The sequence below is a fragment of the Octopus sinensis genome, linkage group LG11, assembly GCF_006345805.1.
Source record: "Octopus sinensis linkage group LG11, ASM634580v1, whole genome shotgun sequence".
In the NCBI taxonomy this organism is placed as follows: domain Eukaryota; kingdom Metazoa; phylum Mollusca; class Cephalopoda; order Octopoda; family Octopodidae; genus Octopus; species Octopus sinensis.
Genome location: NC_043007.1, coordinates 42,515,307 through 42,532,696, shown reverse-complemented (window position 1 = coordinate 42,532,696; position 17,390 = coordinate 42,515,307). Strand labels below are relative to the sequence as shown.

At 34.7% G+C, this 17,390-nt stretch overlaps 1 protein-coding gene across 8 annotated transcripts in view; it reads left to right on the top strand.

The window, feature by feature from the left end:
- LOC115217364 (A-agglutinin anchorage subunit) overlaps window positions 1-14,542 on the top strand; it is a 145,618-nt gene extending 131,076 nt beyond the window's left edge. For 4 of the 8 annotated variants that reach the window (XM_036507424.1, XM_036507426.1, XM_029787033.2 and 1 more), the window contains 3 exons: window positions 168-248; window positions 7,489-7,503; window positions 13,880-14,542. In XM_036507424.1, coding sequence (XP_036363317.1) covers window positions 168-248; window positions 7,489-7,503; window positions 13,880-14,106 — 323 coding nt within the window. In that variant the 3' untranslated portion in view covers window positions 14,107-14,542. Of the gene's footprint in view, window positions 1-167; window positions 249-7,488; window positions 7,504-13,879 lie in introns of those variants that run through there. The other 4 variants (XM_036507427.1, XM_036507425.1, XR_005001266.1 and 1 more) reach the window with 3 other exon arrangements.
- Window positions 14,543-17,390: the final 2,848 nt, after the last annotated feature.

Below are 17,390 nucleotides of genomic sequence, written 5' to 3'. Positions count from 1 at the left end.
AAATTCAAAGCAGTGCCCCAGTATGGCCACAGTCTAATGCCTGAAACAGGTAAAAAGATAAAAGATAAAAAGATAGTTTGTCCAATAATTTTCAATCTTTGATTTGTAATCTTCTTTCCTTAACGTCAGTATATTGGTCCCTTTTTTTTATCTCCGTAACTTTTCAGCGGCAGCATCGGCAAATACTTTGGACTTGGACTTCCTTGTGGTGAAAGACTCTCCTGAAACTACGATATCAAAAACTGGAGGTTAGTTCTTTTGCTGTCATTGTTCAATTTCTAAAGAATTTCAAAAATATTATTTTATTTTATTCATTTATTTTCTTGTTTTTGGAGTGTGCAAAAGCAAAAATGTGTGACTATATGTTTGTTGTTATAAGATCTGCCCAAATAGCGAATTATTAGATTATTTTTTTATATGTGTGTAAGATGGTATTTCATTTATATGTAATTTAATTTTTAACTTCCCGGTATCAATCAATATCAAATTTAATTCAGAGTATTGTCAGATGTCTGTTTCATTTATTCAGTTATAAACACACACACACACACACCATTTGTGGAGACATTTATGTCACTGAATTTTTTTAACTTCTTTGCATCAATCAAATATAATTGAATTTAGCATTGTCAGTACTGTCGATTGCCTACTTATTTTATTCAATTTATATGTGTGTGTGTATTAATGTATATACGAATGTACGTAGATATGTATTTATATATGCATGTATGTGTGTGTGTATATATATATACACACACACACACTCTCTCTCTCTCTCCTTCCCCTTTCTCACTAGGTGAGAAGTTAAATTCTGTGTTTCAGCCCTTCTAAACTTAAAATAGCTATTACTACTTTTAGGCAAGTGCCTTGATTTGTTTTGCTGAAAAATAGTCATCACCTAATTAAAGGGATGTGTGTTTGTGTGTGTGTGAGTGAGTGAGACAACACTTTTATAAATTCTCTGTCTCTGTTTTTGTCTTGGATGTTGGGCAAATGTTTGACTTTTTCATTCCTCTTGACAAATTAGCTCATTAAACTCTACTGCAAACTCTTTTATTGATTAATTTTGGCTGACACATACCACCAGTTTGCTCAGATTGCTGATTTCACCATATATATATATATATATGCTTAAAATAATGGGGAAATGGGAAGTATAATTGTTTTCAGGATAAAGTAAGGGACTATTCAATATTATAGCCAGGCTATAAGTTCAAACCTTTCTGTTACATTCCTCTAAAGTACACATTACTCTGTTTCCTTCAGTCTAAATTCCAAGCAGGATTTTTTTTTTTTTTGCTTCACTGGAGTGATTATTAGTATGAAGGACTTGTAGTTACCCACCACAAAAAAAGCAAAACAAAATACATTTGACATGCCAAATTAGCAACAAAAAAAACCCCTCCAGAAAACAAAAACAAAAGCCTCTAAAGTTCCCAAAATAAAATGGTAAAAGAAACCTCTGCCTCTGTTAGTTATTAAAAAGTAAAGTATAAGAGACAAGGGCAATGTGTTGGTGTATCTCAGGGAACATGGTTAGATTTTAATGAGATAAGAGGGTAATGTCATTAGCAGGGAGGAAGATGAGGGGAAGTAAAATAAAAATATAAATTATGTACATGTGTGAATGAGTGTGTGTGTGTATGTGTATATATATATATATATATATATATCCCTGAACAAAAAAAAATTTACATCCATTAACCTATTGAAGAAATTAAACTTTTTTACTACTAGCTTTATTGTATTTTATATTGTTTTACTTTATCTTATTTCTTTCATCTTCCCCCTTTTTTATTTTATTTTTATTTCACTTTCATCTTCCTCCATACTTATCCTATTAACAGCATTACCTTGTTACCTTACTGTAATAGAATAAAAAAAAAAAGAAAAGGATGAAGATCCTTCCAAAGCCATGTAGATTCATAGGGCCAGTTCCTGTGGCATGTGAATTCTCCACTTGGACGGGATACTGGTCTGCCACAGGATTACTCATTTTTGCCAGCTGAGTGGACTAAAACCACAATTTTACGATCATAAGTCCAACACTCCTAATTACTAAGCCACACACTTCCACTTCTATAAAAGACAAATATAATATAAACAAACAAAAGTTTGATTGATATCACACCAGCTGGTGAGAACATAAGGTTTTGAGATGGGTTTTTTGAGATGTGTGTTGTATATGTTACTTTTTTTTTTTATATGCTCTTTAGTTTCTATAAATCTGCATCGCTACATTTTGTGTTTGTTTTAGATTATGTTAAAATTATTTTAGATTAAATTATGATTGAGTATATATATGTGTGTACATATGTATGTATTTACATGTGCATGTATGTGTATATACATGTATATTTACACACATTCATCTATGTTTGTGTATGTGTGTTCCTTACATTAAAGTATTGATTGATTTATTTGCTTTGCATTCCTTTTTTCCATGCTGGCATGAGTTGGACAAGTGTATTGTGGGACGTTGTTTTTGCAGCCAGAATCCCTTCCTGTTACTGTCCCTATTCTGTTTTGGGGTCAGAGGATCTTTTGTTTTGTATGTTTTCAGAGTGAGATGAGCAGATGATTTGTTGCCAGGGAATGGCAGTACTGCTGCCTATGGTGCATGAGTGTAGATAGTAACACACATACATGCGAGCATATGTCCACACACACACATGCACACATACACATACACACTGAGGCTTCCCACAGTTTCTGTCTATCAAATTCACTCATGAGGCATTGATTTGAGGCAGTAGAAGATAGTGACCAAAGGTGTTGTAGAGTGGGACTGAACCCCAAGCCCTGTTGTTGTGAAGTGAACTTCTTAACCACATATCTGTCTCTATGCCTGAGACTATAACATGCTTGTACCAACATATGACAATAATTTCTATAAAGGTCAAAATTGCGATCAATTGGTTAATGGGGAGCTTTGTAAAAATACCAAATTCATTAATAGTAAGGTGAAATCTTTTTGTTAACTCTTTTAATATAAGAGCAACTGTCTTAAGATCACCCGATATTAAAGTGTTTATATATGAATGATGACATGATGTCTCAGTTGTTTAACACCAGCATTAAATATATATATATATTTGGATCATAGGGTACCTTGGATCGTAGGGCGACCTGCTGTGCTTGAGGAGACCTATTGAGTCAAGTACATAAAAATAAAAATCAAATGGAAATTGTAGTTGTGATACCCATGCTGGTGGCACATAAAAAACACCAGCTGAACGTGGCTGATGCCAGCACCACCTTGACTGGCATCCGTGCCAGTGGCACGTAAAAAGCACCCACTACACTCACGGAGTGGTTGGCGTTAGGAAGGGTATCCAGCTGTAGAAACACTGCCAGATCAGACTGGAGCCTGGTGCAGCCTCCTGGTTTCCCAGACCCCGGTCAAACTGTCCAACCCATGCTAGCATGGAAAACGGACGTTAAATGATGATGATGATACACGCACATATAGTTCATAGATGAGAATCAGATATTTTCAATAAAGAATACACTTGGTAGTGCTCAAGAGATTTAAACTTGAGAGGGTATAGAAGTAAATGTAGGGATAAGCAAGTTAGACAAATCAATAACTTGCTTATATACTCTTTTACTCTTTTACTTGTTTCAGTCATTTGACTGCGGCCATGCTGGAGCACCGCCTTTAATCGAGCAACTCGACCCCGGAACTTATTCTTTTTTTTGTAAGCCCAGTACTTATGCTATCGGTCTCTTTTGCCGAACCGCTAAGTGACGGGGACATAAACACACCAGCATCGGTTGTCAAGCAATGCTAGGGGGACAAACACAGACACACAAACAAACAAACACACTTGCATATATATATATACATATATACGACAGGCTTCTTTCAGTTTCTGTCTACCAAATCCACTCACAAGGCATTGGTCGGCCCGTGGCTATAGCAGAAGACACTTGCCCAAGATGCCACGCAGTGGGACTGAACCCGGTACCATGTGGTTGGTTAGCAAGCTACTTACCACACAGCCACTCCTGCGCCTATGTATATATATACACACATATATATATATATATATATATATATATATATATACACACACACACACACATGCACGTACACACACACACACACACACACTCAAAATATATAAGAAGTAAAAAATAGGATTAAAAAATCCAGGCAGATATCAATAAAGCACTCAGTTTTAAATGAATTTGGTTAACTATATCCAACAATTGGACATCAATAAATTCAAGTAGAATAGCCGTCCAAGGTAATTCCTCGTGTATGACAAATAGATCCATATATCATTTCGAAGAATTTCGTGAAATTCAGAGTATCAGACAACAAAATATGTTTGGAGAAAGTCACAGCTGATGATTGTTTCTGTTGTATTAACATGTGTAGATATAGAAAGTATCATTGAAATTAACATTTCCAAAAATATGCATTTAACATGTATTTCAAATGTGTTTCAAGGTGAATTTAGCTAATTTTTGATTACCTTGAAATATTAATTTCAATGATATTTTCTCTGTCTAAATGCAACAGAAACAATTGTTGACTTTGAAAGGTGAATTCTACAGTTAAAGATTTAATTTTCTCTATACATATTTTTTGTTTGTTATACATATATGTATATATGTGTATATTTTTATATATACGGGGTGCGATGTGTAAATTGTCACCATTTTGTATTTTTAATTTCATGCATGCTCATTGTTTGTTTTTGATTTTGTCGACTACACAGTATAGTAGGGTCAGTTGGGTACCATCTGTGAGAAAAACAGCTCCACGACACAATTCACTCTGCCAGAAATTTGGAAACAACATGCTGTACTACTTGGCATTTGCGTTGGAAGCTCCAATACAAACATTTCAGAGTATTTGGGTGTCAATCTGAGGACAGTGTGATCTGCAGACATGTACCAACAGTGATAAAAATCAAACATCCAGTCAACATCATGGTGTTTGGAGTAATCACTAGTGATGGCAATGTTATGCTTCCAGTCATCTTCCTATGTGGCCTCAGACTCAGCATGGAGGCCTACATCAAGTGCCTGCCCTGGGTGAAGAGGATGGCTGCTAGACAACCCTATGTCTAGCAACAGGACACTGCCATACCACACAAGCAGGAGAAACCAGTTATGGCTGTCAGACAATTCCTGCAACCACATCACCCCTAACATCTGGCCAGCTAACTCCCCAGACTGCAACCCCCTTGATTATTATGTGTGGGGCACAGTTAAGCGAGAGACCAACAAACCTCCTTGTAACACCAAAGATAAAGTGAAGGTAAGGATTATGGTAGCATTCACCAACTTAAACAAGGAGACCAGCCAGAAGGGTTGCAGGAGATTCTGAAGTTCTCTGGAGGCCATGGTTGAAGCCAATGGCGATTTTATTGAATGAATTTACTCTTTAGTATTTCAAGATATTTTTATGTAATTTAGGTAAATATATCTGTTAAAACGAGATGTCAGTGTTATTTTCATTTTTGCGTAATTTATATGACAGTTTATTCACCACACCCTGTATATATATGTGTATATATATATATATATATATATATATATATATATATATATATATATATATATATACACTAGCAGTATTGCCTGGTTCGTGCGTTCTATGCACGCGCAAATTAAGCTAAACTTGGATGAAGTTCAATCAAAATTCAGTCATTTTGGTTTTAAAATCAAGCATTTAATGCCCTCTATTTTTGTGCTTATGTGTTCCATTTCCTCAATAGGAAGTATGTAGAAGCGTTTCATAAATTTTTGTTGATCAAATAATTGCATTGTTGAATTATTCTTTTAGATCAGTATTTCTCAACGGGGATTTCAGGGGAAAGTTTCAGGGAGTCGCTGGCGATGTATCATGATGATCAAAAATCTGGCCTGCTAAAATTTGATTAAAGTGATTCAAACTGCAGACTCAATGCAAAATGGTCACATTTAATTCAAAGCATTAAAAATATTATGAAAACAATTGGTATGTGTTCACAAAGTCCACACGATTAATACGAAAAAAACCCTCCAGGCTACATCCTGAAAATTCATTTCTTTGCCGAATTTCTACAATGTTTACGGCGATTCGTTTTTATATCTTGATTTTTTATTTTTCATGCAATTTACGCATGTTTTCACGCGTGGTAAACACAGTTCACGTCAAACAGCTGACTGAGTAAAGTTCACTATTCAATGTATGGGATAAGGCCTAAACAAACACATTATCGATTTTTGCACTTGCGAGATGAATTTCGGAACAGAAATAGCGCAGTTCAATTTTCATTCACCTAAACTTTAAGTGACCCATTTTTGGTGGTTCTACGATTTGTTGGCTAGGAGGAGATGTGCCGGGAAGTTAAACACACAGACACACACACAGACACACAAGTTGAGTTTTATATATATAATATTATATAGGCACGAACATCTCAGTTTCACATAGACACACACTCATATGATAGATCTTAGTTGAGTGGATTCTTGCAATGTTTGATTGAGGACTGAAGCAGTCTTTATGGAGTAGACAGCTAAAAGTGAGAACGTGGTGCAACAGGAATTTACTGGTGAGCATATCACTTAATGGATGTGAAGTATTAGCATTTTCTTCAATATGTTTAATATGATGATTGTAAGAGAAGCAAATAAAAGAATCTGACAAAATTGTAATTAACTGTTTGGGTGGTGTATCAGTAAAATCATAAGTACTGGATAAAATGCCTTGTGGCATTTAGTTATGATCCATTAGGTTTTAAATCAAGTTTCTGTTGAGATCAATCTTATCCTTCACCCCCCACCCCCACCCCAACATCAATAAAATAAAGGGCCAGTCAAGAGCTGAGATAGATTTAATCTCAGGGATTTTTGCCAATGTTAGAATTCAAAGCTACTATTATCTGAAAGGCAATGAGGTGGCAGAATTGTTAGCATTCTGGGCAAAATGCATAATGACATTTCGTCCATCTTTACATTCTCTGTTCAAATTCCGCCTAGGTTGACTTTGCCTTTCATCCTTTCAGGGTCGATAAAATAAGTACCAGTCAAGCACTTGGGTCAGTGTAATTTACTTACCCCTTCCCTGAATTTGAAACCAAAATTATGATTATCTGTGCCAGAAGAAGATCAAGAAAATATATTGAAATAGTGTGTGCGGTTTGAACAAAGGGATGTTGGACCTTATAGTCAGTGTCATGTAGGACTGAGGTAAATGGCAATATACAACTTGCAGACATGTCAAAACTATGATGCCACCTATTGCAAAACAAACATGAGACATTATGATTGATGTTTGAATTTATGATATCTGAGAGAAAAAAAAAGGAAAAATTACAAACACATTTTGGTTCACTGTGTGAATGTTTGCTAATTTCATCATAAATTTAATTTGTCCTTATGATACTATATTGAGCTTTCTGGAATTAAACATCCAAGTATTTTGATTGTTTGTCAAATCAATAATCCTTTTACTGAATTCACCTTATTTTCCCTCCATCCCAGATGACCTGGACTGGGGTAAGGATCCTCTGCTTGATTTCTCATTCTCCTTCATTTCTTTATTTCTGATCTTAACTCACTTGAGAAACCTGTTCTGCTTGTCACTCAAGTAATTTCTTTATGTGTATGTGTGTGTATATAATATGTGTGTGTGTGTAATTATAAACAGTTAGCTTACTGCTCTTAACTCAATTCAGTGTGAACACCTTGCATGCTGGTTTGGTTGATTGTGACTTCTTCAGGCTTTCCATTGCATAATGCATGTGAATGAGGTTTATTTGTTGCCCTCAGATTGTGTTCAACAGAATTCTAGGGAAAAAATACTTCTAAGTTTTGTTTTGGAAAATGGTGATAAGATAAACCTTTGGTTTTTTAAAAGGTTAACTTGGTGGGATTTTTTGAAACTTTCATTTGGTATTCTTTTTTCAGTTTCATTTTTGAAGAGTAATTATAAATTCTTTTTATCAAATGCTAATTTTTTAAGACAGTACAGTTTTTAGGTTAGTTTATGAAGTGAATTATATAGTAGCCACAGTTTTTTGTATACATATGTTCCACAATACTTGTCAGATGTGGTTAGACCTACTTAAGAGCCTGATAGATGATCTTTTGATGTTTCAAAAAGCCATAGAGAAAAATTTAGACACAAAGTCGTTGGCCAGTTTTGCTTATGTACAACTACATTTATGTTGTATATAATTAAATGAACAGAATAGTCATTGTGTGTCTCTAGCAAAAGCCATTCTGTTTTTTGCTGTGGGAAATGTCCTAATTAAAAAAAAATATGCTAAAATAACCATTTTGATATCAACCCTCCTGAGACCCTGCTTTGATTCTGTGATTCAAAAATGCCTCTTTTAATGAGCTTTACTTAAATCAAAATCTCTTATTACAATTTTATGTAAGAACCTTTTGTTTATAAACAGTTTTAATAATAATTATAATAATAATAATAATAATAATAATAATAATAATAAAAGTTAGTTTATTAAATTTCTCCAAATTCTTGATTATTTTCAATTTTAATTCAAACACATGAGCAGAAATTTCATTAGAAATATCGCAGAAAAAGAAAAATGGTTAAAGACAATGGGTAAGATATTGAAGGAAGTTTTTCTGTTGAGTGCCTACAAAGAGATTCCTCACTGAATCCTATGGTTATGATTTAAAAAATGGGAAATGTATTTGTTGAGAGAGATTTGACTGCTGCTTAGAACAGTCTGACTACATATTATCCTTCTTGCTTGTTTTTATGGTCTTGATTTTTAAAACATCACTAAATTTTATTGAGGTTGATTTAATTTTGATATTGACCAATTTAATTATGAAAAGAATTCCCTCCTTGACTCATATAATCGCTATTTTAAAGCTATTAGAACATTTTCTAAAAAGCTTTGACTTCTATATTGAACATGCCAAATGACTCAGTAAGCTGGCTTATTGATTTTGAGATTTTTTTTCTCGTTGAGAATCTCTCTGTTATCTTACAGTTTGTTCAAGGTCAGAACATACTTCTACCTACTCTTTACAGAGTTTAGATCTCTCTCAGAGAAAAAGATCAACTGACTAATTGGCATGAAGTCACTGGCCAGTGTACTCCAACGTCTAGCCCACAGATGTGTTGTCCCTTCACTACACTATTTCTACTAGTATTACCACAGTGATTACAGGGTCGGGTTTACAATCATGAGGTAGTGAGTTTGACTCCTGGAACAGGCTGTGTGTTGTGCTCTTGAGCAAGACACTTTATTTTGTGTTGCTCCAGTTCACTCAGCTGTAGAAATGAGTTGCAACATCACTGCTGTGGAGAGGGGAGGCTGGTATGTATGGGCGACTGCTGGTCTTCCATAAACAACCTTGCTTGTACTTGTGCCTCAGAGGGTAACTTTCTAGGTGTAATCCCATGGTCATTCTTGATTGAAGAGCATCTTTACCTTACCTTTTACTACAGTGGCCTCTGTTTTTCAGAGTTAGTTGCTTTTGTGCCATTTTCCTCCTAACCTTACTGGCTTGCTCTTTGTCTCTCCCCCTCCCCCTGCCCCCCCTACACTGACAGTATTACAAATATAAAAAGAAATAATTGCAACATATAGGGAATTAAAATCAGGCTATTATCATCACCAACATTATCATTTTTACAACTGCAAAAGTGAGCAATAAGCATGGAAAAGTAACTGTAAAAATGATGATGGTAGTGATGATGGTGGTGAGTTGGCAGAATTGTTAGCATGCTGGACAGAATGCTTTGAGCCTCTGGCTTTATATGAGTTCGAATTCTACTTTGGTGAATTTTGCCTTTCATCAATGTAATTGACTGGCCCTCTCTACTAAAAAGTTTCAGGCCTTGTACCTATAGTAGAAAGGATTTATCATCATCATCATCATTAAGGTGGCAAATTGATAGAATTATTAGCACATCAGACAAAATGCTCAGTGACATCTCTTTCAATTCTTTATGTTCTGAGTTCAAATTCTGCTAAGGTTGACTTTACCTTCATCCTTTTGGGGTTGATACCACTTTGGTTATCAATGCAATTGATTAACATCTTTCCTATAAAACCACTAGCCTTGTGCTAAAATTTTTATTATTATTGAGTGAGAGAGCAACTCATGCCATCAAAATGACACTGGGGTACAAATATATGAAGGGCAATATACCCATCATGACTATCCGTCTGATAAGGGTACACCAGGCACATGCATCACAACCATATGTGCATGACATGATGATCTCATATCAAGATAAACAGTGCATGACCTAGCAGGTGGGGCCCAATTAGAATTTTCTTCAGGTCGAGGAGCCCATTCTGCTCAAAAGGTCCCTGAATAAAATTTGTTTAAGGATATTGAATGAAACGCCCATATTTTCAAAGGTGAATCATCCAAACCCCAAAGAATTCCTTTCAACACATGGCTGTGATGCTCTCCCACTACCTCTGCATGTGATCAGAGATGCATATAACATCAGCCACCAAGGGACATGCTCAATTGGTTAACCCTTTGGTGTTTAAACTGGCCATATCTGGCCCAAATATTCTAAATATTTTATATTCACACTGGCAATATCTAGTCTCTTACACCTAACCTACAATGCCATGCTAAAAATAAACAATCACATCACTGAAACCTCAAAGCTAGAAGATAATGCATGATTAATTCAAAACAATTTGAGTGAAAAAGTATTACATTTAACAGAGTAATCTGAACACCAAAGGGTTAAGGTCAAACATATGACAAGCAAATCTGTGGTACTAAGAATATTTGCTGTAGCCCATCTTTTATACCAAGACAAAACATGTACATGATAATACTTCCAATTAGTTAAGATCAGTAGCCATGAGAGCCAGTGCCTGGTATTGCATCAGGGCATTTATTATTATTATCATTACTCTCATTATCCTCTTCTTTCAATTTTGTTTCCATTTCTTGCCAAGTGTCTTCCTGACACCTATGGCAAAGAAACTCATTGTATACATTGGTAGGCCATGAGAATAAATGCACCAAGTTGTTCATTTAAAAGTCATGTAGTAGAAAAAAAGGGGAAGAAAGAAAAAAAGGAAAGAAGGAAAAATTTTTAAATAGGAAAATTATCATTATTACTACTACTACTACTACTACTACATTAACTTACTGCTCAGCTGGTACTTATTTTATGAACCCTGTAAGGATGAAAGGCAAAGTTGATCTATCTCAGCAGAATTTGGACTCAGAGATCAACTTTGCCATTCATCCTTTTGGGGTTGATAAATAAACTACTTGGGTCAATACAATTAACTTACTTGCTCCCCTAAAATTGCTGGCCCCGTACCAAAATTTAAAACCATTATTATTCAGCTCTTTATGTTTCTTACATTCTGAGTTCAAATGCTGCCAAGGTTGACTTTGCCTTTCATCCTTTTGAGGTTGGTAAAATGATTATCAGTTGAGCACTGGAGTTGATGTAATCAAATTATTCCCTCCCCTCAAAATTTCAGGGGTATAAATACCTCTAGTAGAAAGAATTATTATACAGGCAGCAAACTGGCAAAGTTCTTAGCATGTTGGATGAAATGCTTAGAAGCATTTCTTCTGGTTATTTATGTTCTGAGTTCAAATTCCACTAAGTTTATTTTTGTCTTCCATCCTTTCAGGGTCAATAAAATAATTACTGGGGTCAATGTAATTGACTGACCTCTCTTCCAAAATTTCAAGCTGTGTGTCTATAGTAGAAAGGATCATTATTATTATCATCATCATTATTATTATTATTATTATTATTAAGGTGGTGAACGAGCAGAATCATTTCCTTGCCAGGCAAAAGTAGCATTTTGTCTGTCTTTATTCTCTGAGTTCAAATTCCGGTGAGGTTGACTTTGCTTTTCATCCTTTCAGGGTTGATAAAATAAGTATCAGTTGAGCACTGAGGTCAATGTAATTGACTTACCCACTTCCTTAGTGGCATTTCATCTTGAGGTTAGTAAAATGATTATCAGTCGAGCACTGGAGTTGATGTAATCAAATTGTTCCCTCCCCCCAAAATTTCAGGGGTAGAAATTTCTCTAGTAGAAAGAATTATTATACAGGCAGCAAACTGGCAAAGTTTTAGCATGTTGGATGAAATGCTTAGAAGCATTTCATCCAACATCTTTCATTTCATCTTTACGTTCTGAATTCAAATTCTGCTGAAGTCGACTTTGCCTTTCATCCTTTTGGAGTCAATAAATTAAGTACCAGTGGAATACTGGGATCAATATAATTGACTAATCCCCTTCCCCCCAAATTTCAGGCCTTGTGCACTTAGGATTATTATTATTATTATTATTATTATTATTATTATTATTATTATCATTGTTATTGTTATTGTTGTTGTTATTATTATTATTGAGTGAGTGAGCAGAGCATGCCATCAAATTGACACTGGGGTAAAATATACGAAGCCCAGTATACCCATCATGACCACCCATCTCATAAGGGTACACCAGGCACATGCATCACAACCATATGTGCGCGACATGGTGATCTCATATCAAGATAAACAGCACATGACCTTGCAGGTGGAGCCCAGTTAGAATTTTCTTCAGATCGAGTAACCCATCCCGCTCAAAAGGTCCCTGAATAAGGGTTGTTTAAGGACGTTGAACGAAACACCCATGTTTCCAGAGGTGAATTATTCAAACCCCAAAGAATCCTTCTCAACACATGGCTATGATGCTCCCCCACTACTTCTGCTCGTGATCAGAGATGCACATATCATCAGCCACTAAGGGACATGCTCAACTGGTTAAGGTCAAACAACTGACAAGCAAATCTGTGGTATTGAGCAGAATATTTGCTGTAGCCCATCTTTTATACCAAGACAAAACAATGTACATGATAACACTTCCAATCAGTTAAGATCAGAAGCCATAAGAGCCACTGCCTGGTACTGCATCAGGGCATTTATTATTATTATTATTATTATTATTATTATTATTATTATTATTATTATTATTTCTGCACAGATTAGACTAGCACCCAGATTTTCATTCTCTATTTATTGGTCTTTTTTCACTCACATTGTTAATACTGTTAGCATGAGTTGTGGGTGAGAGCTAGGGAAACACTAACTACCACATGTCCATTGCAGCATTTTAACTGTAATAGCATATTACTTGCAACACATCAGCAGCAGTATCCACTGCAACACATTGGCTGCAGTATTTAGCTTTAGGTGCTTACTGCAGTACATCAACTGCAGTTTGCAGTTGATTATGTCTACTGCAGTATATAGCTGTTGCTGTCCACTGCAACACATCAACTGCTGTATGTAGTTGTTTCTGAACACTGTAACAGATCAGTAGCTTTTTTTTTACAGACAACATAATACAAATGAGTGCCTATGTTGTATATTCTTTCAAATACAGTACCTGTAAACTTCCATAGATAAATGCTATTTGGCATCTTCTTGTTACTGAATAGTGATGTACATCTCCAGTAATTGACTGGTACTTGTTTTTTTAACCCCTGGTATTTGAACTCAGGATGTAAAAAGCTGTAATTAAATATCACTTCAGTGATTCGGCCAATGTATTTCTAATTGTTTGTTCTGCAATATACTCATTTTGTTTCTTAGGAATCCTCTCAATACTGGGTCCTGTACTAGTGGTGACATTTGTTCTGTTGTATTATCATAAACTAATGACAATCGGGAATGTTTTGGTAAATTGTTTGAATTAAACACTCAGCTATTTGCTCAATCATCAGTTTGTCTAGATTGTGCTTCTGTTGAACTTGAACCTGCATGTTGCCTGCTCATCTATAACAACTTGAGTAAATTGTGTAATGGATGCATTTAGAATTCACTCCATTTTTATAGTTGACAATTATATGAATAAAAAAAAAATGCTTTTCTTCTCATTTTCTCTTGTCTTTTTAGTGTTTGAGTCCGAACTGCTAGGTGGCCCTTTGAAGCCATTACCTTCTTTCAAGCCAATGCAGCCCCTTGAGGACATGTTAGCCAACACCAAGTCGACGACCGTGAAGAGAGGACACACATCAGATGAGCACTTGAGTCAGGAAGCTACTGTAATACTGCAGACTCTTCCTGATTTGTCTTTCATGCACGCTAAAGTTTTGATGTTTCCAGTACGTCAGACTAACTAAAAGCAACAAAAAAAAAAGACCCAAACAATAAAAGAAAAATAACAAAACAAGAAGAAAACAAAAGCAGCACAGAAAATGGAGGTAGGGTCTTGTATAATGACACACCTTCTTCTCGACAAACCGTTGGTAGTTTCTGCGGTTTAAGGCAACTGAGATATATCAATGTTGATTTGGTGTTTATTTCTCTTGTACAACCAGGCTGAAAGTACTTTTCTGTTAAAAGTTTGTTTCATTGAAAATTTAACCAGTTCGTAGGGGAGGGGAAGAACCTTTGAAAAGAGTGTGAGGGATTAACCTCAAAGGTTGAAGGCTTCCTTATTGAACTTCTTTCTCTTGCTGATATGTTGAGCAATGAAACTTTGATAAATCTTGTAGATAAGGAAAAAAAATACCAAAATCCTTGAAAGAAACTGAATAAAAAAAACTAAAATGGTATTGGGAAGTTAATTCTGGTCTGGATACATTCCTTTTATGCTTTATTTTTAATAGGTAAATGAAAGAAGAAGAGGGAAGACAGTTTTTGTTTTTATATATATATATATATATATATATATATATATATATATATATATATAAATAAGGGCTAACAGTAGGATGTGATTGGTATAAGATATTGTTCTGAATGGTTTAGGGAGTGGAAGAAATTTTCAAGTGAGATGACCCTGTGGACATTCTTTCTGTTCTATAAAAGTAAATATAAGTCACTGTTGACATGTCATGGTGGAAGTGGAATTTCACAGAGAAATACTTCTGTTTATTGCTTGGCTTTGTAGATGAGAATGGGGTAGAATACAAATCTTTGTATGCATATATATATATATATATATATATATATATATATATATAATATGGGCAGCATGTTAAGCATACTTTAGATATAGCTGTATATGTTAAGTGTATATTTAGATGCAGCTGTTACTATAAAGGCATGTATGAAGGATTCCCAATTGCAATATGTTGTTTGAAGAAATGTTATCTTTATTTGATTGATTGTTTGGTGCAGTGTTTGAAAGAATGGATAAAAATTCAGTTTTGAAATATGTATTCTATTAAAGCTAAATTAAACGACAATTAATTTGTCATTTTGTGTGTGTGTGTGCATGCGTGCATTTATAAAAAAAAATTGGTTGAGTCATTAGAGCATTGATTAGATTGCTTGTGTAATCCTTTTTGCTCTGAGTTCAAATCTTGCTGAGGTCAGCTTTATCTTTTATCCTTTCGGATTTGGGGTTGACTCTTTCTGTCTGTTTGTCCCTCTTTCTTGAAGAAACTAGTTGTAGTCAGATCTGGAAAGGAACGGGTTCCACAAAATCTAAAAATGCCCAGGACACACTGTATCATGATAGTGTCCCTGAGACTCCACCAAAGAGTTGAGGGCCCAAGGCAAGGCAAAGGAAACATATGTGTGTGTATATATATATATGTGTGTGTGTGTGTGAGTGAAATGTGTGTGTATGTATATATATCATATACTGGGAGCCAGAAGTGATTCCTTTCCATATATGATTAAATATATTAATTTTTTTAAAGTATTTTAGTTGGTTTTATCTGTTGTGGGTTTGGCTATATTTTGCCACTACTTAATCTGCTGTATGTTTTTGACTCTTGATCACCTAATTTCCTGCAGACTTTTGTCATTTTCATTTCTTGTCCTGAATTAAGGGAACGACTTGTTGGTTTTGTTGTTGATGGCTTACAAGGAATTAAGACTTAAGCTAGTTTTGAAAAAAAAAAAAAAAAGAAAGAAAGAAAGAAAGCGAATTATAATCTTTTTAATTCTGTTAGTAAAGGAAAAAAGAAAAAAAACTATATAGAAATATATAACCAAGTTCTTCCCCATCACTGCCTTCAAAATAAGAAAAACATTTCCTTGTTAAATAGCAAGCTCAAACCAAGTAATTTTGCAATGGCTGTAAAATAGTATTTTTTTCTTATTTTCTCTTTCAAATCTTTTTGCATAATCTTATTCTAGATTAAGAATTGTATGAATTGTGTGTGTGGGGGGGGGGGTCAGAGCTGTTGAGTGCAAGGCATGCTAAGTTGAACTGAGTCTAATCTACAGCCCAGTTTTGATTCCCAACTTTAGCTATTTCACTAATACCTATTAACTTCAAGCATATCATTTTCTTCCTCTTTTTGATAAAGCCTTCTAGGTATCACTTTAGTGTGCAGTTTACCTGGCCATTTACACTAAAGCATGCAGTCTAACCCTAACCCTAACCTAATCCTAGCCTTAAACCCTAACCTAACCCTAAACCCTGACCTAAATCAGTTCATTTTACAATGTAAACTTTGGATATTGTGGTAGACCACACACTAAAGTAGCACTACCTTGAGCCTTATATCAGAAGCTGTTGTTTTATCTTTTGCTAGGTTTTCGGAACTTTATGCTTTAATGTTATATAGAGATACTCTTGGTTTAGCGGCTTCATGTTTAATTTAATTCTGTTTGTTATATTATTGAAAATAATTAATAATTCTAATGAAAAATGATAATTAATATCAATATTTTACACATGCTAGTTTGAGACATAGTTGCTAAAATTTTTGAACAATTAAGTCTAATCTTATTGTGAGTTTTTAAGGTTTGTTCTTAGAAGGTCAGTTGTTGAAGTAAAGGGGATATTTATCTGTAACCCTTACCTTCATTTTAACCCTAACCTGACCATGGGCTCATAGCTTTTATTCTTTATAATTTGTCTTGCTTATCCACATTTCAATTTTGTCTATAAAAATATCTGGATGTTTTCAAAAGAAAACTGCCCCTTATTATTACTATACTTAAAAATGCCATATTACTCTATAAACTGAAGTGATATGGCCCCTTTATAACTTTACAAACTATATTGAAACAGCTCCTTACTGTTCTGTAAATTGTTCTGGAATGCCTCTTCCTTGCATCATGAACCCAAGCATTATACTTATATGGCATTTAATTACTTTGTAAACTATATTGAAAAGTATAGTTTGCAGTATATCTTATAAATCTGTTTTAACAGAACTCCTTATCACTCTGTAAAGTAAACAGAAAAGGCTTCCTTAATGTTATGTATATTGTGTATTGAGCTACCTTAGCATATGTTTAGTATGTGTATTCTGTAAAGATGATGAAATATGAGAATAACTGATGGGATGTTGAGATTTATTTCAGAAAGGCAATCTGTTATTGATCCACTGAATGTGACATGGATATTTTTTATTGTTTCATGATTTATAGTCAGGTAACTATTACATTCATATTACGTGACAAAGAATATTTACTCTATACTTCATATTTAGGAGGG